Source organism: Carassius auratus, chromosome 20 (assembly GCF_003368295.1).
Source record: "Carassius auratus strain Wakin chromosome 20, ASM336829v1, whole genome shotgun sequence".
In the NCBI taxonomy this organism is placed as follows: domain Eukaryota; kingdom Metazoa; phylum Chordata; class Actinopteri; order Cypriniformes; family Cyprinidae; genus Carassius; species Carassius auratus.
The window spans coordinates 1,146,896-1,169,395 of record NC_039262.1 but is presented as its reverse complement, the minus strand read 5'-3'; the positions used below and the strand labels follow the sequence as shown (position 1 = coordinate 1,169,395).

Genomic DNA, 22,500 nt, shown 5'->3' with positions numbered 1-22,500 from the left:
GACCAATAATGAGAATATTGAAGAGGAGACACGTCCCCCTCAACGTCTGCGGTCCTGCTATAACGATTCCTCCAAATCCTCCTGTGTACGAGAAAAACCCAGAGCAGATCTCATGGAGAACATCTCAGAGAGCTGTAAATGCTTAACGTCTCTGCACTGCAATGGTGTACTGATGAAAGATTTGAAGCGTATTGATTTCCGACAGGTTATCTGAAGCGAGGCGCCACGCAAGGCTTCGCTGCAGTACATTCCAGCAATATTCCAGCAAAACTCAACGCTTGTTGAGGGAAATATCGATGAAGACGTCTGCTAGATATACGCTCTGCTCAATCTGGCGTCAGGGAGCACAAAAGCCTCCAAATCTCGTCTTCCTCCATTTACATGTGCAAATGTCTTTCCGAATGACAAGATATGCGATCTACAAACATACTGACCCAACTGGTGCATAAATTCAACTGCTCAAAATCACTGTTGCGGAGCTGGGCCGGTAGGAAGGCAGAAGAGAAAATTGTCTCTTATGCCATGAAAGGTTAAAAAGACCCAAGACAAGTTCATAAAAAAATTAGAAGAGCGATAAGATTAAAAGAGGAGAAGAGAGACGGTTTGAAGAATCGCCTGGAGCGAGTTGGCCCCGCAGACCTAGATCAAGAAGACTCAATCTTTCGGTGGGAAATTGGACTTGGACTAAGCAGAGCCCTGGGAAGGCCTGAGCCTCGCTCCTTCACCCAGTGTCATGAATTGATTCAAAGACAACAGCATATACTTCATTTAGACCTCGGATGAAAAAAGATACATGCGGATGAACAGCAACCTCAGTCATCTTTCCTCAGGCGGCTGATTACGGTTTGATGGAATGGCAGCCATGAAACAACGCCAGGCCGTGGCTCTGCTCGCTTGGAGTACTAACTGGACGGGATTCAATTACCCAAGCGTCATATGGATGATGTTTGCATTTATGGCCACACATGAGTGATCATAGGAGTTTCTTGCTCCTGACGAACCTTGATTTGATAGGAAGTCTACTGATACATATTCAAAAAATGATCAGCCTTCAACAGAACTGCAAATGAAATGATCGGGTAGTATGTAAAAAACATGAATTATTGATTATTCATTGTTAGTTAACTGTGGATAGTTGTGTTAACTAGTGTTTACTTGAAAGTTTCAGCATTAATTTTTATGCTAGAATAATGGTTTTATAACAGTTTTATGTCTTGCCAAACAACACATTTGTACTGCTTAAAAATAATTTATGAGGGGGAAAAAAGTTATAAAACGTTTTTAAAAAAGTAACAAATAAATAGATAGATAGGTACAAAAAAGCATAATATTTGTTGCTTACAATTAATGAATATAATATTATATATAATTAAAATAATTAAACAAATATACTAATATATATATATATATATATATATATATATATATATATATATATATATATATATATATATATATATATATATATATTCATTACATTTATATAATATAATAACATAAAACTATGAGAAAGCATTTAACAACAAATTTTTTTTTACAAAAAAACACTGCTAATAAATAAAAGTAATAAAAATGATAAATACAATCATACAAAAAAAATACAACTAAATAAATCACAGCATTGTTTCCTTAAAATTAGAACTATTAGAATTGTAATAATTATATACAAATAAAATATAAATATAATTTTAATTCATTACATGTATAATATAAATAAAAACAACAACAAAATATAATATAATATAATATAATATAATATAATATAATATAATATAATATAATATAATATAATATAATATAATATAATATAATATAATATAATATAATATAGGAGAAAGTAGTTGAACAAAAAAGTAAATACACTTAACCTAATAAAGAAACATTACATTTCTATGGACACTGATTAATATTAATAGGATAACTGAATTATAGCTAAATCATAAATTCAAATCTCTCAGTCTCATATAGTTACACACCTGAAAGTTAGTGTCAGTGTAATAACATTAACACACAGCAGTGTATTCACTGACATTAATGTACCTACACCATGAGAATATAACGCTCTATGGTTTTAATGTCAGTCCCGTCCATTATAACAGCTGTATTTGATGACATCAGACTCATAAACGTCTCTCGCTGTCATATCACTACAGACTAGAGGCAAACAGATTTCAGAGTCACTAGATCAAAAAACTGAATCAGTGACCTGTTACTTGCTGCAGTCGGATCAGTTTGATTTATTTTATCAGTTGAACTGATTCACAAACAAACAAATATCCATTCACTGATATAAAAAAAAAAACGAATTATTTGAATTATTTGTTCATAAATTATAAATGTTTACACATAAAGAGATAATTTTCTTTAAAATGTAATATTTTTTATCCACTCTAAATAAACTTATTATTATTTTCAGTGCTTCTACTAAAAAAATATTTGTAAAAATTAAACAAATTTGAAGAATTTATTAGGAAATGCTCTGACTGAATCACTGAGTTGTTAACTTGAGACTCACTCAGACTGAATCATTGAATCAGGGACCTGTTATTTGAATCAATTGTAAATCAGTTTAATGTACAAATGAATCATTCAGGCAGTAAACCATCTGAACTGATACACTGAAGAATTCTCCTTTCATTAATTATACATTTATACACTAAAATAATGTTTTCTTTTCAAGGTCTAACGTATAATATTTGAAATATCTGGTTTCATGTGAAAAAAAAACATCACACCGGAAGCTGAATTCATTGCAAATATGTAAATATTGATGTCTTATGTATTTTTTTTAAAGGCTATTAAATAACATAATACACTTTAAACATGATAAGCTATGAAAAACGCTCCTGGAGCATAAGGTCAACATTGAAAACTCACACTTCCTAATCCTCGGCACAATACACAATACACAAGCGCACGTCTGATCTGACAAAAGTTGCTGTCGCTATTCTGCACTATTTGACACAGATTTCGCGATCTCACCTCTGTACCATTCCTCTCTCCATTGGAATCAATAATGAACCCTAACGTGTTTGGCTGGAAAAGGAAATACGCCGCTCTGAGCCTAAGCTCTCTCCGCAATCAATAATTCTGTCCCTGAAGGGTGTAAGATCTCAGACTGGAGTGTCACAGCACACGTGGCTTCACACACCGGTTTGATCTCGCTATGAAGGTATGCCTGATCTTATCCTGATGGATATAATCACCTTTTAGAGCGATTAGCAGTTCATCTCGCAGACTCCGAGCCGTCACAGCGTAATGAAGTCGCTCATTTGACAGAAAGATACGCTTCGCTCCAGGTGATCTGCCTGCTGCAGAGACACGAACAAACTGAGACAGATCATTTGGAAATACAAGTCATTATGCGAAGAAAATAATCAGAGCGTCTTTCATCCGACCAAATACGCTTCCTGTGTGAACCAGATCCTGTAAAAATGACAGAAACTCATTATCTAACAGGTTTGGCTTTATGAGTTTTTAATTGCAATTAAAAATAGAAAAAAAATGTCACGTTATGCTTGATGTGCTTGTTTGTAGGACTGCTCAATTTGGCCTAAAACTTTGTGATTACATATAAAATGACTAGAAAATAATTATGAAACAGTGAAAAGAGAAACTATTTAATATTTTAAAATTATTGTTATTATTTTACAGTGCAATTGTACAATTTAAATAATAATAATATTTATGTATCTCTTTATATCTTACAATAATAATAATAATAATAAAAATTATTATTATTATTATTATTACTAAATAAATAAAAATATAATTATTTCACTGTATATATATTTATATTATTAGTAGTAGTATTAGTAGTAGTAGTAGAAGTATAGCTATAAAATAAAATATTGTCTTAATTTCTTATAAAATAATTTTATTAAATATATTAAAAATAAACACTTAAATTAATTTCACTGTAAAATAAAGTATTTTAATAAAGTTATAAGTATATTTTTTCACAACTGTAACATTATACTAATACTAATATTTATGACGCTCTGATTTATTTCTTTATTTCATTTTTTAAATGTTAAATCGTCAAGTCAACAGGCAGTATAATAAGGCAATTTTTCTTCTTTTACATTCCAGAAAGAAAGTCCAACAGGTTTTGAACCATGACAGAGAGAAATTGGTATTTTTCAGTGAACCATCCCTTTAAATCTCACTCCCTACAACCAGTGACTGCAAGACGTGCTTTCTGTGAGAAATATTGATTAAAGTTAGTCTGATCTGAATGAACATTGTGCCGTGTTAAAAGTACAGTCGTGAAAACACTTGATTCTGCTAAACTGTCATACCATTCATGTTTAATCGCACCAATAGATGATAAGGTGTTATGAGACATGAATAGCAGAAACAACCAATGCTCTTTCAGTTCCATTAGTACTGATGGTGTCCCTATAAAGCAGTGATGGGTGAACTCAACTGGCAATGTCAGAAAGAAAACACACTACTCGGTGTGTACACACATGCATATGAATGAAGCAGCCACCCTCGCAAAAATCCTTTGTCAATCTCAGTTTATGACACTGGCATCGGCTGCAGGCCGCCAGAGGAGGCGGCGAAAGACACAGTCGGCAAAATTTCGATGTACAATCTGTTCGCTGGGAGGCGGAATCATGAAGAGAAATTTGCCTCTCAAATCCTGCCTCTGAGCGCACATGTCAATGCCATCCAAGCTGATTGCTTGGCTTTCACATTTGAATAGAATGAAGTGCTATGAAAACGGAGCGTGCTTGGCGCAGATGGTGCTCGGAGGCCCCTGAAAAATGAAACTGGAAGATGAGAATAGAAAAAGAAAAAAAAAATGCTTTTACAATGTATTTAAGACGTGACAAAGGGTGTGGGATTGCAGAAGAGCCCTTGTCTCAGATGCTAAAAGATATCCAGGAAAACAAGTTAACCTTCTTTAAATGTTTGTCAATGAACCAATTATCGTGCACCAGAGTATCCTCAACCTCTCTGGCCTGCCATCAATCGAGTGAAGGTCTGCCAATGCGGGAATCGCCATTAACTGTAAAAAAAAACTAAACACTTGGAATATGTATAGAAAGACCAAAAGGCAAAGTGAATAAAAGCACATGAAATAGAAAAAAAAAACGTGGTTTCTTATAACTTAAAGACTTTGCGGTTGAAATAACCTCTCTTTCACATTTCTTAAAGGGGTCATGGGATACCCATTTTCCAAAAGTTTATATGATTTTTTAGGGTCTTAATGAAAAGTCTATAACATATTTGGTTAAAATTTCTCAATGGTAGTGTAAAAAAAACACACACTCTTTTTACCCTGACAAAACAGCTCTTTTCAGAGCAAGCCGTTTTGTTGCATGCCTCTTTAAATGCTAATGAGCTCTGCTTGCCCCGCCCTTCTCTTCTGTGAAATGCCAAGCCATTTTCTGAAAGACTGTTTAATTTAGCTTACTTTAAGCTTATTATTTCATTTTTTTTACTATAGTTTTGCAAAGATTCAAAGATTCATAAAAAACATTATACTAACTTCTTCTTTAGGTGAAGCTGAATCATGAATGATTTGTGCAAATATAGATGCATTTAGGTAGATCAAAAACGTAATCCACTGCGCCTTCAGGTGCTCAGATGTCAGGAGTAAATGATGACTGCTATGTTTATTATTACATTCAACAACAGAACACCTCAATCACTTAGGAGTCATTCTGGTCTACATCTGCTCCAGCGGTGAAACAATGGTGGACTGATGACAGCTCACTCAGGGCGGGTCTAAGGTAAAACGCTAGTGTCAATCAACAAATGTGGGAGTTTTGGCAAACTGCATGGAAACCAATGGGAGGGATGGGAGTCAATATGACCTCCACACAAAAGTCGTCATAAAATGTTCTTAAACACATCTATGTGTCTAAAATTTGTATGCACATTCATGGCACTAAATAAAAAATATTCACCAAAATTCATGTATAAATAAATCATTACCCCCCCCCCCCCCCCAGTCTACCATTGGCTCCACAGAGATCAAACTCAAGCCATTGGTTACTTGCAGTCCACATCCCAGCATGTTTACCAATAAAAGAACAAAAAAAACTTTTTATAAAAGACACACTTCACCTTTAAGAGCAAATGATGGGTTGTAAATGTGGACTGATCCATCCGTCGTTGGTTTTAATGCACCTCAGAGCAGCGCAAGCAACGCCAGTCTCATTGTGCTGAAGAGATTGAGGGTCTTTCAGCACCCGTGTCGGAATGCAGATCTGCAGGAAGTCTCCTCCACGTGATGACTTCCCCATCTGTCTGTGGACGACCACAGAGAAGTGCAGCGCCTGTTGAACCCCAGCAGGCGGGTTTTACAGCCGCCGCTTCACCTCATGCCCCATTAACAGAGGAAAGGGAAAAATGCAGTCGTGCGTATTGCTGGTCCAAACATTCCTGCACCTCCACTGCTGTGTGCAGAACCTCACAGCTCAGCTGACACTCACAAACATGCATTAAACGACTGACTAGGGCCATAAACCTGCAGCAGAGAGGGGCCACGGCACTATAAAGAACAACTAAAACAGGCTTCTTTATATACTCACTATCACTCAAAAGTTTGGGGTCACTACGATTTTTTTTTAATTGCAAGGATGAATGCAATTGATTGAAAGTGACAGTAAAAATAATTATAATGTTACAAAAGCTTTCTATTTCTATATAACTTATGTTCTTTTGAACTTTATATTTATCAAATAATAATCACATTGTCAGCAAAAAATATAAAGCAGCACAACTGTTTTCAAAACTGATAATCAGTAATGTTTCTTGATCAGTAGATCAGCATATTAAAATTATTTTCACTGAAGACTGTAGTAATGATACTGAAAATTCAGCTAAATAATAAATTTATAGTAATAATAAATAAATTGCTTTAGATATTAAATAAAGATATTAAAGTAATATACTAAATAAAGTAATAAATAGAAATTAAATAGAAACATGTTTCAATTATTAATATTCCTGAATATTATCGTTCTTAATGTATTTTTGATCTATATATATATATATATATATATATATATATATATATATATATATATATACACACACACACACACACACACACACACATATATATACACATATATATAGATCAAAAATAATGATATTACATTATTAAATATTATAATATTTATTTTTTATATTTTTTATTAAATATATTTTTAGCATTTCACTGTTCTATAATATTTTATATATGCATATAAAATATTTATCTGTGATATTTTGATATAAAAAATAATACAAATATTTAACAAATATTTTAATTAAAGTTTATCTAAGGACAGATAACTTAAAACTTTTTAAGGTTACCACCGCCACTTTTTTCTGTAAAGAGGCCAAGATTTTTTGATATAAATTTAAGTGTATTAAGGTCATTGCCATATAATTAGCATTTTAAAAAAATATTTAATAGATCCAGTGAAAAAGTGAGCATAACGTTATTGACCCAATAAAGGATTATTTACAAATAAAAGTAATGTTTTGTTTTCTCATTATCTCATCACAACAGTTTTACTTTTATAATTTTATTAAAAAGTAAAAAAAAAAAAAAAATTGTGTTTACAGACCAATATTAGCAAAGCTAGTACACAGATTTACACAATATACCATTAAAATTCTAACCGTTTTAAATGTGTAAGATATAATGTTCCATATGTTGATATGAGGCTAGTGTGATGGAATCTTGTATTAAATTTCTATGTCCGATATAGTAAATATACAGGTTTTACATTTAGGATTGTGTTATGGTAGTTAACTTCAATATGAAGCGATATTTAAAGGAAAAGGACAAGCTGTTTTTTGTAATAATCAACTGTTAATAGAACTGCTATTGAATCCTTCACTTGCCTTTAGCTGAAATCTATGCTCACGTGTAGGAATCCTTTGTGTCCTTATATCCTTCATAGGTTCTTGACCCTCATGGATTTTTCTTTTCACTTTTTTCCCCTCTGTAGCATTTTTGAAAAGTGCTTTGTTTTATTTGAGTTGTTAAAATCAATACGTTCCCCTACTGGGGACAAGTCTTGGATATTTCTGTCAGCAGAAGAGGATGTGATGGTTGTCATTTCTCTTAATTGCTGCTGGCAATGGCAGATATTCCTGAAGCTGAAGCGGGTCAGAGTTCTGCGGACAGATGTGCTTCATCTGTTATGTGCTTACGGCAACATACATGGGCTAGCACATCATGCTGGGAATTTAAAACATTATGTCTAATTAACTGAAAAATGAAGTGATACAATTAATGCAATTACACTTACACCCTCACCCATGCATAAATTATGTAAAAAGGGTTTTTTTTTATCATTAGATGTTAGCGCTTGAATGCCACCATAGTCAGTGTCTTATGTTTATTGAAACAAACTTTTTATTTACTTCTCAAATTACTTTTACATTACACCAACATTATACCAATTTATATTAAATAATAAGCAGTACTTATGTATCTAACTATATATATATATATATATCTACAAAACAATTCAAAAGTTTGGTGTTAGCAAAGTTTACATAGATAGACAAAAATACATACAAATATAATATATATATTACATGTACTATGCAGTTTTGCAGCCTCCTGAGGATCAAGCGCTTGTGTTGTAACTTTCCTCATCAGTCACTCTGGATAAAAGTGTCAGCTAAATGAATAAAGCCGTGCAAATTCCCTTCAGCTTATTATTGAGCTCTCCAGCATAAAAACATTAGATGAATTGGGTTTTCCTCTGGCAACCGGCTGCACGTTATACCTGGGGCTCAGATTTGATAGATGATACTGTCACCCATCGATACACTAGGTGTTAGATCTATCCCCTCCCCACAAGCACATTACACTTTTATGTTAGTATATTTCCACTGAGGGAAGTGTCATGGAGGTCGGGGCAGAAGGTCAGCCATAGTGCAAACGTCCTGAGACTTGAGAGCGGTTAGAAGCGGCATATGTGCTGTTAACGTGCCAGAAATGTGGATCATTCCTGTTCGATTGTTCTCGCTTGCCAGGCCTGGGATTCAAACCACGGGTATGTTTGGAATGGCATACTACCACGACACTTGAACTATTTTTGCAGCACACTTTGTGTCTCCTAATATAGTGTTTGCATTCCCTGTATTCATGGAATAGCAGTGTGACCCTCCTGCATGTGTGAAAATATGCATTACACAACAGAACGAATATTACAGTAATTGTAGTTAGGAATGCACAAATCTTTTCAAAATAAACTATTCAGTATATCACTATTCATCATTTAGAGCTGGTTTCAAAAGCAGCTACACAAAGTGCAACAGAACGATGAAGAATGAATGCTTCAGCATTAAACAACCTTACAACACCTTCAAAATGCCCTGCCAATGCAGGGTGCTCAAAAACTCCTAAAAAATCTATCTGAATAGCTGTTGCAGCAGTGCTACAAAGGATTTTACCTTAAAACTACAATTGTACACCTTAAGCACAAAATCATGCCATCAAGTTAATCAAACAATAATCACAAAAATATAATTTTATAAAAAAAATTAATTTATATAAAAAGGTAAATACATTTTTTATACAACTATTTTACTAAAACATACAAAAATAAATGCATTTTATACATTTTATACACAAATATTCTACTAAATATTACATAATATATAAAAACATATTTTATATGAAATTATTTGTTTTACTAATAATCTAAAAAATATATACTAATTAAAAAAACATACATACAAATAAGTAAATTAATTAATAATGCATTCTACTCTTATTTAAATTATTAAATTATTTTAAATCAAATACAAATAATATTTTTTATTTTACTAAAATTATAGATTTTTCTTTTTATTAATTAAATAAATGTATGCAGTTCTTTTTTTATATATACCATAATAAAAACTTAAAATTAATTTTATATAAAATTATACATTTAAATAATTTTATATAATATATAAATGTGACCCTGGACCACAAAATCAGTCTTAAGTGTCTAAATTAAGAAGATTTATATATCATCTGAAAGCTTTCATAAATAAGCTTTCCATTGGTGTATATTTTTTAGTTTATTAGGATCGGACAATATTTGGCCAAGAGAATTGGCCAATTATTTGAAAATCTGGAATACTGAGAAAATCGCCTTTAAAGTTGTCCAAATTAATTCTTAGCTATGCATATTACTAATAAAGATTTGATATATTTACGATAGGACATTTACAAAATATCTTCACTGAACATGATCTTTACTTAACATTATAATGATTTTTGGCATAAAAGAAAAATGGATAATTTTGACCCATACAGTGTTTTTTTTTTTTTTTTTACAATATGTTGTTACATACAACATTTATGGCTATTGCTAAAAATATACCCCAGTATCTTAAGACTTAAGGTTTTGTGCTCCAGGGTCACACATATATCAAAGTATCAACTTTATGCCACGTGCTAAAACATTTTATTGCTGCTTACTAGTTCACATGAAATTAGTATGCAGTCCACAGTATGCAGTTCACTAGGATTTCATTCTGAAAATAATTTATGATTCTGTCAGTCTGCTACCTTCTCACTCACAACACATACACACACACATACACACACAACACCCAATCAGCCCTTTGGACTGCATTATCAGTGTGCCTTCACCCTACCAGCTCCTTTTCTACATTTCCTATTCAGTCTGTTCCATTGACTGATAGCCGGTGCATCTGTATTACAGACCTGAGGAGAGACAAGGCGGATTGACATCAACACGGAGCTAATAAAAACACAGAATCAGGTTAAAGGAAATCTCATAAACTCTGTGCCTCAGCTGAAGGTCAACAATCACGTATCTTAACAAGATGAAGCTTGATTGTCTGAAACCAGGGCCCAGAGGAAAAACTATTTGCTCATTGGTTGCTTTTTCTAAGCTCAGGAGACATAGTTGTGATTCTCCTATGTTTCTTGATTAAGTGTCAGCTGTTTATCAGATGTTTCTCCTAAAATTCCTTAGGAGAAACAAATATAGACGCAAATGAGAGATGTCTAAGAGAGTCAAAACTGAGATTGTGGTGAGAGAAGCTTGAATTATCTCTTTATTGTCTAAATTAGGTGTCAGCTTTGTCTTCCCATGTTTCTCCTAAAATCGATTAGGAGAAATAAGAGTAGACACAACTGAGACATGAGAAATATCTGAGACTTAATTGAGATTCTTATTTAGCTCTTGTTGTAGTATCAGCTGTGTCTCAGATGTTTCTCCTAAAATCGATTAGGAGAAATAAGAGTAGACACAACTGAGACATGAGAAATATCTGAGACTTAATTGAGATTCTTATTTAGCTCTTGTTGTAGTATCAGCTGTGTCTCAGATGTTTCTCCTAAAATCCATTAGGAGAAATAAGAGTAGACACAACTGAGACATGAGAAATATCTGAGACTTAATTGAGATTCTTATTTAGCTCTTGTTGTAGTATCAGCAGTGTCTCAGATGTTTCTCCTAAAACTCTCTTTATTGTCTTGCTGTAATCTCTTTCAACACTAATTAGAGAAAGTGTTTTCACTCAGAGATTGCTCTTACTAAGCTCAGCATTTATGATTGTGATTCTCATCAGTGCCCACTTTAGGTTTCAGATTTGACTTTACATTTTCCTCATAAAATTGCCCAGGGAACATACAAATAGACATAAATGAGACTAAAGTAAATTTGGAGAAGACAAGACATCCATGAGACTGTATTAAAATGAAAATGGGAGAGCTCTTTAGTGTCTTGCAGAAAGTTTTATTGCTCAGACGTTAGGCTGCTTTTACTGTGCTCAGTATGAGGTTAACATTTGCTTTGCTCATGTAGGTTTCAAGTTTCATTTTACATGCTTAATACAATGGCAAGAAAATACAATATGGAAATCTTTTACAAGGCACTTCAAATAAAAAAAAAATTAAATAGTGTTAGATACTGCACATGAGTTATGTTTATACTTTGCAATCTCTGTAAAGACACATATTTTAATCTTAGAGAAACAAGTTTTCTACAATATCAAACTAAAATATATAGTTTCTTTTTTACACTTTATAAGCAGCATTTAAAAAAAAAAAACTAACAAATTCTAGACTGCAGCACAGCTACATATAGATACTTAAATACAGAAACAGCAAAATAAAATACCAGTAAATGACACAACATCATTGATGTAACACTAGAATTACATAAACATTTAAGTTGATCTCATGCGACACTTGTTTATAAGGGCTTTCTTCAGCTTTGACTTTTCAACTGGTTTCCATCCATGACATTTGCCGCAGCTCATGACATAAGCTACAATTGGGGAAAAAGGGAAAATGTTACATGAACTGGTCAAGGGAAATACTGTAACTATACTTTTAATCCCATTGTGCCTATAACATGACCAAACATTAGATTAAAATGTATGGAACATGAAGTTGACATTTGATAAAAAGGATTTAGGAACTTACTTAGTATTCCATTTACTTTACTTTTTTCCAAAACTGTCTTGCCCTCTGGGACTTTGCCATGCTTTCCAAATGCTACAGAGTTTGAATATTCTTCATGAGTGAAGAACTGATCAAACAGTAGATGGAAAAGACGAAGACAGTCCTTCTTTGACTCTTGGTGAATAGCTGCTAGTTTGGTAGAGGACAAGAGCAGCCCACTGTCTGGGTAAAGTTCTTGTTGGCCAGGTCTGGTTTGAGGCATCAGCACCCCACTTTCACGTGATTTGTAGTCTTCCATCTTATCTATAAATTCTCTGAGTACCTGTAGGTGTTCAAGATCTGAAACAAAAAAGGTAGGAGTAAAAGCTTTTACAGTGGTTGAGGAATTATTAATGAATCAGAAATGTCCCTTAACATGCAATCATTTTACTTACTCATGCTGGAAAGCACATCTTTCATCATCTTATTCTCTTTAAGTAATGCCTGTACCTCCAGCTTGCATGTTTCACATGGCTCCCATTGTTCATTTTCATAGGAAGAATTCTGTGATCTGACTGTGGGATCTTCATACTCCTCAGGCTCTAACCCAAGCTGGTCATCCTGAATTGTAACTTCAGCTGAGGGGTGAGGTATAGACGGGTTATACAGAAGCCCCAAAAATGTTTCTTTTGGGGTTGAATTATGTGTAATGGTTTGTCTTTGATGTTCATCTAAATCTAAGAAACCTGGCTGGTCTTGATTACAATACTCAGATGGTGTCATGGGCTGTGGATTAAAAGGCTTAACAGAGCATGGTAATTGCACAAATTGATGTTGGGTTGGTGGCAGTCCTGGAGACGGAGGCTGGGTTAGTGCAGAGGAAGGACCATGTTCAGCTGGTGCAGAAGCAACCCGATTCTGGTTATAAAATGATTCAGCAGATGCATAATTTCTTTTTATGTCCTTCTTTTGCACCCTTTCTCGTGTCCTGCTTTTGGTCACAGAACCCAATGTGATATACAGTGGCATTATAAAATTTGTTGTCTGACCATCTTGCAAGAACTCGAGCTCCTGGAATGTGTCCCTCAAAGCTAGTAATTGGCGACTCCTTTTCTGTAAGTATGTCGCAGGTCTTACAAATTCTTGCAGAATATCCATCTTCAAATGTTAGAAAAACATAAAGTCCTGTAATTGTAAGAATAAATCCAAAGTCAATAAATAGTCACTAGGAATACAACATTGAAGCTTTTTGATTCATAATAAACCCCAATACATATGCACATTACATTTAACATCCAACCACCACAAATTTCCCAAACACTGTAAGCAAGCATAGCTTAATTGGCAGTGTCAGCAATTCAAAAAGTCATGGGTTCAAGGCAAGCCTAAGGGACACACAAAGGCTTATTGACGTACAGACTTAATTTAAATGAAGCCTTTAATACAATTGACTGTCAAAACTATTAAACTTATTTACCTTCTTGTTCTTCATTTTGTAGGGCAGTGACTGGCTCACTGACTTTTCTTTTTTTGACTGGGTTACGGATTCTTTTAGGTATCTCCATCACACTGATCTCTGTTCTGTGGATAAGACCAAATTCTCAGTACCATAAACTATGCCTAATAAAAAGATCTTTGTGGGCTACTTACCTTCTCTTTCTGCTTCCCTCACTGTTTAGTGTCATTACACTTGGTGGTAAAATGCCAGTTTTTTACAATGGGCAATATAAATGTTGTGTTTATGGTTATTTGTATCTATGGTTTGAACCATCTCCTACTTGTTTAAGTGCACCATGACATTCATGGCAATCATTGCTCACAGGTAAACTGCACACCTGATGTAATCAGTGCAACACCTATACTGCCAAGTGAGGCAAAATACTTTAGCTAACAATGTCAGATGTGTTTGGCTAATTTATAAAAGAAGCAGTGCAAATAAACTTGCCACAGTATTGTTTGATTTAATTTTTTAAGCAAGTTATTTGGTTGAGTAGTACAGTATATACTCTTGAGTCACAAGAGAAAGGATGGCGCAAATAACAATTAATCAGTCTCGTTGGAGAAGGAAAATTAAGGACCAATCAAAAATGAAAAGATATAGAAGAAAAATCATCAAAGTGAGAATTTATTGTTTTTGTTTGTTTGTTTGTTTGTTTTTTGAAAGTTTGCACACTTTGGTGTTTGTTCTTGTTCTTGCAGGAAAAAAACACTGCAACCTTAGGAGACATGTCAATCCACAGAGCAGATGATTGCTCTGCAGAAGTGCTTGGAGTGGACAATGGCATTTCTCAGACAGAGGGATCTTCTATGATGTACGGACCTGAACTTTGTAATGTTAATGAAGAGTTTTATACAAAACAAGACTACACTCCGTACACTACTGATTGTGATGTGGAACATTTTGATCCTATTCACTATGGTATTGATGCTGATTGGAATGATGGCACTTTATTTGACAATGACCTTAACGATGATGCAGAAATTCAATTTAAGGAAAATCCTGGTGATTGTTCACTTTACAAAATGCTCCTGTATCTACTGCAGAAAGCGTTCTCATTATACTAGCTTTTGCTAATAGACACAAAATTACAGGGAAAGCCCTGAGTGACTTGGTCAAATTGATCTCCCTGCATTGTCCAGTAGAACATCAAACAGAGTGCCTGGGAAATCTAAAAAAATTCAAAACAAATCTTTGATAATGCAGGTCCCTCATTTATTGTGCACAAATATTGCAACGGTTGTTACATGTCAGTAGAGAGCGATAACGGCCAGTGTCAGGTCTGTGAAGCAGAGGTATCAACTTCATATTTCATTGAAGTTCCAATTGAATCTCAAATTAAGGCATTGTTCGCAAAAAAAAGGTTTTAAGGCATTGTTCGCAAAAAAAGGTTTTGAGGAAAAGTTAAAATTTAGATTCATTAGACAAAAAAAGGGCCAGTGCAATGTAGAGGATATATATGATGGACAAGTATATCAGAAGTTTTTGGCAGGTGGTGGGTTACTTAGTGATTCCCACAATATTTCCTTACTCTTGAACACAGATGGCATTCCTGTTTTCAAGTCCTCTAAATTCTCAGTGTGGCCTTTTTATTGTATCATAAATGAACTAAATTTTGTTGAGCGTACAAACAGAGAAAACATGATTCTTGCAGGTCTTTGGTTTGGTGAGTCACAACCATCTATGCTGACTTTCCTTAAACCGCTGTGTGACACTCTTAATAATATACAAAGAGATGGAGTCCTTGTTAAATTTTATGAATCAGATAGTCCCTTTATTTGCAGAGTATTAACCATTGCAGGTACTTGTGATTTACCCGCAAAAGCTTTAGTGTTAAATACTATTCAGTACAATGGACATTTTGGATGTTTAAAATGTGAACAGCCTGGCAAGACAATTAAAACAGGAGAAAGGGGACATGTGCATACTTTCCCCTTTCAAACTGAAGATCCAAAGGGTCCTGCACGTACTCATACGAGATTTGTGGAAGATGCCAAGTTGTCATTTGATTCAGAAACCATAGTGCGTGGAGTTAAGGGTCCCACATACCTCAGCACAGTAAATAGCTTTGATTTGATCTTAGGCACAGGTGTTGATTACATGCATTCTGTGCTTCTTGGTGTAATGCGACTTTTGATGCATTTGTGGTTTTCCACAGAATTCTCACGCTGTTCTTTTAGCATGGTCAGATCAATTAGTGAAGTAGACAAACGCATGAGTGAAATTCAACCACCATTTAAAACACGTTTCCCTCGCTCTGTTTCTGTCCACAGAATGTACTATAAAGCTTCAGAGTACCGGTGTATGTTGTTGTTCTTTGGGCCAGTAGTTTTTCGAGGTATTCTTGCAAACCTATACTACAATCACTTTCTGCTGCTAAGTGAAGCAATGTTCATTCTTCTTTTGGATTCCATAACCTTTGCACAAATAGATCACGCTGAGAAACTTCTGTGGAAGTTTTGTTCTCAGATGAATGAGCTTTATGGTGACAGATACCTGACAGCCAATGTTCACTTATTAGTTCATTTAGCAGACAGTGTTAGAGCTCTTGGACCTTTGTGGACCCATTCTTGCTTTCACTTTGAGGACAAAAATGGACATTTGCTTCGTCTCATTCATGGAACTCAAAATATTCCTCTACAAATGGTAAATGCAGTGAAACTTATTCAGTGTCTCCCAAATATTGCCCAAACCACCAAAATTGGTAATACCACTGCTGATTTCATTGCCAAGATGACAAATGACACAAGTCATTTTTGTTTTTCAAACACAGGTGCCTTTAGAGTGAAAGAAATGGGTGTTCCCTTCAATCTTTTGCTGGATTGCGCAGACATGTCTACATTAGAAATGTTTTTAGGACATAGCTTACATAGTAATGTTGTGAAGGCATTTAGCAGAGTTCAGATAGGCCGAACTGTCTATTCCTCAAAGCAGTATGTCAGAGCCAAAAGAAGAAAAAATTGCACTGTGACATTTCATGATGGAAATGAAGTATGTTATGGTCAAATTGACTTCTTTTTCTTTTATAAAGATGGAGACAATTTTTCAAATGAGAGACATCTTGCTTTTGTGAATGAATTGTCATGCACAGGACTAGATCTCCAGCAGGACATTGTAACAGGAGCAACTTGTTTTCACATTGTAAGCTTACTTGAGAATCCTATAAAAAGAAAAGTTCTAGTTCTTGAAAATATTTTAAGCAAACTAATGTTTTTAAATTTGTCTTCAATGCCAGGCATTGCATATGCATCACATTTCCCCAACACATTGGAAAGGGATTGATTGATTGAATGAATGCATAACCACAACAAGAATTTGTTGTAATTGTAGATGAATAATGGTATGGTATATAATTGTATAAAATTTCTTTATGGTTGCTACAAAACATTTTTCTTTGTTTAATATTATTAAAATTAAATAATTGTAAATTAAAAATACAGAATAATATAGAGGACCAGGCCTGGATTTTACGTTGTGTTTTGTTTATCTTTTATTATGTGTGCGCGTGGCAGTCCTCCATGAGGGGTTTACCGCATTACTTTCAGTTTGTTTATTTATTTGGATTAAAGTCTTTAAATCTTCGCCGGTTCCTGCCTTCTTCTTCCCAACTCTACGAACTGTTGCATACATGTTTTATATTTTCGAACATATATAGTTTAAAATAGCACACCTGCTTATACTAAAGCACTTAGGGAATCACTGTAAGAAGTGCCCAGCCATTATTTTTTAAACATATCATATCTTGCAAGTGTTTGTCCAATCGTTATTCTATATACAGGCTCTACTGTTCAGCACCACAGTAACTCCATGAATATACACACACCACAAACCCTTCTAAAATTCAAAGTAATACAACAATAAATACTAGCAGATCTCCCCCTATATTCATATTCATGCAAATCATGCAAGGAACCAGAAATCTGCTTTGACTCATTCCATGAATAAGTATATATATAAGTATGTGTATAAATTAATTCACATTTATGTGGAAACCTCTATATGCAATTTAACCAATAAAAGATCAAATCTGAGATTTATTTTAGTCTTTGATTCTAAATATATTTATATGTTCAATACATACTATATTGTCAATGCATATATTGATGTATAGTGAAAATATTAGCACCGGTTATAATATTTGGAAATGTATTATGTAATATGTCACATTATATATTTGTCAATATATTCCCATATATTATTGTTTCGTAAGGGCTGAGCACGGTGCAAGATGTTACCAAGATCTCTTATGAAGCTTTAGAGGAGATAAATGTGAGAGTGTCTCTATCTAAGGAGAATAATCTGAGCACAGTGAGTGATGTAGCTGAGATCTCTTATGAAGCTTTAGAGGAGATAAATGTGAGAATGTGAGTGTCTCTGGTTAAGGAGAATAATCTGAGCACAGTGAGTGATGTAGCTGAGATCTCTTATGAAGCTTTAGAGGAGATAAATGTGAGAGTGTGAGTGTCTCTGGTTAAGGAGAATAATCTGAGCACAGTGAGTGATGTAGCTGAGATCTCTTATGAAGATTTAGAGGAGATAAATGTGAGAGTGTGAGTGTCTCTATCTAAGGAGAATAATCTGAGCACAGTGAGTGATGCAGCTGAGATCTCTTATGAAGATTTAGAGGAGATAAATGAGAGAGTGTGAGTGTCTCTGGTTAAGGAGAATAATCTGAACACAGTGAGTGATGCAGCTGAGATCTCTTATGAAGATTTAGAGGAGATAAATGTGAGAATGTGAGTGTCTCTATCTAAGGAGAATAATCTGAGCACAGTGAGTGATGCAGCTGAGATCTCTTATGAAGATTTAGAGGAGATAAATGTGAGAGTGTGAGTGTCTCTGGTTAAGGAGAATAATCTGAACACAGTGAGTGATGCAGCTGAGATCTTTTATGAAGATTTAGAGGAGATAAATGTGAGAATGTGAGTGTCTCTATCTAAGGAGAATAATCTGAGCACAGTGAGTGATGCAGCTGAGATCTCTTATGAAGCTTTAGAGGAGATAAATGTGAGAGTGTGAGTGTCTCTGGTTAAGGAGAATAATCTGAGCACAGTGAGTGATGTAGCTGAGATCTCTTATGAAGATTTAGAGGAGATAAATGTGAGAATGTGAGTGTCTCTATCTAAGGAGAATAATCTGAACACAGTGAGTGATGCAGCTGAGATCTTTTATGAAGATTTAGAGGAGATAAATGTGAGAATGTGAGTGTCTCTATCTAAGGAGAATAATCTGAGCACAGTGAGTGATGCAGCTGAGATCTCTTATGAAGCTTTAGAGGAGATAAATGTGAGAATGTGAGTGTCTCTATCTAAGGAGAATAATCTGAGCACAGTGAGTGATGTAGCTGAGATCTCTTATGAAGATTTAGAGGAGATAAATGTGAGAGTGTGAGTGTCTCTATCTAAGGAGAATAATCTGAGCACAGTGAGTGATGTAGCTGAGATCTCTTATGAAGCTTTAGAGGAGATAAATGTGAGAGTGTGAGTGTCTCTGGTTAAGGAGAATAATCTGAACACAGTGAGTGATGTAGCCGAGATCTCTTATGAAGATTTAGAGGAGATAAATGAGAGAGTGTGAGTGTCTCTGGTTAAGGAGAATAATCTGAACACAGTGAGTGATGCAGCTGAGATCTCTTATGAAGCTTTAGAGGAGATAAATGTGAGAGTGTGAGTGTCTCTATCTAAGGAGAATAATCTGAGCACAGTGAGTGATGTAGCCGAGATCTCTTATGAAGCTTTAGAGGAGATAAATGTGAGAGTGTGAGTGTCTCTGGTTAAGGAGAATAATCTGAACACAGTGAGTGATGCAGCTGAGATCTTTTATGAAGATTTAGAGGAGATAAATGTGAGAATGTGAGTGTCTCTATCTAAGGAGAATAATCTGAGCACAGTGAGTGATGCAGCTGAGATCTCTTATGAAGCTTTAGAGGAGATAAATGTGAGAATGTGAGTGTCTCTATCTAAGGAGAATAATCTGAGCACAGTGAGTGATGTAGCTGAGATCTCTTATGAAGCTTTAGAGGAGATAAATGTGAGAATGTGAGTGTCTCTATCTAAGGAGAATAATCTGAGCACAGTGAGTGATGTTGCTGAGATCTCTTATGAAGCTTTAGAGGAGATAAATGTGAGAATGTGAGTGTCTCTATCTAAGGAGAATAATCTGAGCACAGTGAGTGATGTTGCTGAGATCTTTTAGGAAGATTTAGAGGAGATAAATGTGAGAATGTGACTGTCTCTATCTAAGGAGAATAATCTGAGCACAGTGAGTGATGTTGCCGAGATCTCTTATGAAGCTTTAGAGGAGACAAACATGAAAGAATGTCATTTTTTGTCTCAGGAGAAACATGTGAGAAGCAGGAGACTTAGCCTTATGTCTCAGTTTGATGTTCACTTGATCTCATTTCTGTCTAGGAGAAAGATGTGAGTTGAGAAGGAGATCTCATGTTTGATTTTCCTTTCCTCTGGGGGGTCGGTCTGGAGTGGGCGGCCTGCATGTCCCAACTCCATCATGCTGTACTCAAAAGGGCAGATTTTTATAAAAGCGCAGCAATTCCTCTAATGGCTTTTATGGGAAGGCCAGAAGATCTACTGAGGCCCACATCATCAGATTAAATAAGGTCAAGCTTAAAACATCCCATAGGAAGAGAACGATGATACATACAGAGAATGGGACATCTGTGGACTGCTCTTCTGCTAATGTGTGATACAGATGCCAGGAGAAATATGATGACTCATACAGAGATGAGCTCTGAATTGTGCTAAGAAACAGTAGATGATGATTTGTTTTTTCACACTAGCATATCAAATACTAATATTTATGATCCATAAAAATTTATAAGTGGTCATAAAACTGTATTTTCCATTTTTTATATAAGAAATTAGGAAAACCCCATGTACACTACACTTCAAATGTTTGGGCTCAGTACCATTTAGAAAAAAAAAAAAAAGTTTTTATGCTCACAAAAGGCTGCATTTATTTGATAAAACAGTCAAAACAATAGCTAATATTGTGAAATTATTACAACTGTTTTCTATTTTAATATATTGTAAAATGCAATGTATTCCTGTGAACTAAAGCTGAATTTTCGGCATCATTCTCCAGTGTACCATGATCCTTCATAAATCATTTTAATATGCTGCTTTGAAATCTAATATGCTACTACATGAATGCATGTAGGTTCAGAAACAGATGTCTCATGTGGTACATTTTCTACTAAAAGGTAAAAGTTGTTTGGAAACATGCAAGTTCCAGCAACGTTCAATGTAAACTGTGTTATATTGCAATTCCCAGCCACTACTTTATATTATTTGCAAAATGCTTCTAAAACAACTGTTTGATACAAAATAGTACAAACGACTTAACTTTGATTGAGCAACATGTTCATCTATTATTCACCATCCTGAAGAACTAAACTAAACACTAATGGGGTCTATATGATGTTACATTTAGAGTTCTCTAGAAATGTTGTGGAAAAATGCACTATAAAACTTCCACAAGGAATTATTGGGATTGTTTAAAGTTTCCCACTAGATTGGATCCAGACATGAAACGAGTAGTCGTTGTGAAAGACCACAGCAGTGCTGCTGAGTGACTCATTTCATCTAATCAGATTGCAGAAATCAAGTATTTCTAATTAGATTACATAATCAGATTAGAGTTACTCTGTTATGGATTACATATTATTCACAGAATTATTCATGATTTATTGATTGATTATCTTTTTAATTATATACCGTGTGGGGAAACCCTTTGTTTTTGTTTTGTTTTTTGTTCTTTACAGTATGGTACACAATAATGCCAATTCAAATCTATGTGATAAACGAGTTAGTCTAGAAGTAATCAAAAAGTAGTCAGACTACATTACCTATTATGTGTAATCCAGATTACATAACTAACTATAATTGTGTTATGTAATCTGTAATCAGTAATAGACTACAATTTGTAAGTAATCTACCCAGTACTGTCCAATAGGATAGCACTCCTAAGTGACATGCTATACAGAGGGGCTGAAAAGGAAAAAAAAAAAAAGTTATAGATGAAAGATTAAGATGACAGATTTTCTTATTTGGAATAGCATGCACTAATGCATTAGCATTAGCAAAATAAATGGGGTCAATTTGGACTTCATGATGATTTAACATCAATCCATGTGTTTTGTGCACCGTAGAAGTGACATCCGTAGAAACAGCACAAGGCCAGATATAGATCCTCCAACATTTCTCCACCTATAGAGCGCTACGCATCTGTTCAGCACATGTAGTCGCTCTCTATAAATCTCCCTGGAATCCCTTTAATGGCACCGCAAACCCGGCTAATGGACGTCGTGCTGGGGTGAAAAACGCTAACAAGAACCATCAAAACAAACATGAAGGCTAACCTCTCAACCTTCTGTCATACTTGAAATGTCATGGGGTTTTTTCTGTGAAGCCCTTCAGCGCACCACACCATATCTCCTTAACGTCCCATAAAACCCTTCATCAGCACCACGGCCCCGCGATGCATCCCAAACACGTCTGTTCTGGGATCATTTACAGTAGCAGGGTCGACAGGAACCCAAGATAAGCAAACAGGCTGGACGCCCATCAAAACACACATGTAGTATTTAAAAGCAGATGAATTGGGATTC

General features: G+C 34.7%; 1 protein-coding gene and 1 pseudogene across 1 annotated transcript; both read right to left on the bottom strand.

Moving 5' to 3' along the window:
- Positions 1-22,500, bottom strand: part of LOC113120478 (kelch-like protein 29) — a 255,212-nt pseudogene that overhangs the window by 206,169 nt on the left and 26,543 nt on the right.
- LOC113037882 (uncharacterized) lies at positions 8,869-13,193 on the bottom strand. The gene is made up of 3 exons (XM_026195212.1): positions 12,832-13,193; positions 12,440-12,736; positions 8,869-9,002 (listed from the first exon to the last, which is right to left on the bottom strand). Exons 1-3 carry the CDS (start codon positions 13,157-13,159, stop codon positions 8,869-8,871), a joined length of 759 nt encoding a protein of 252 aa, XP_026050997.1. The 5' UTR covers positions 13,160-13,193.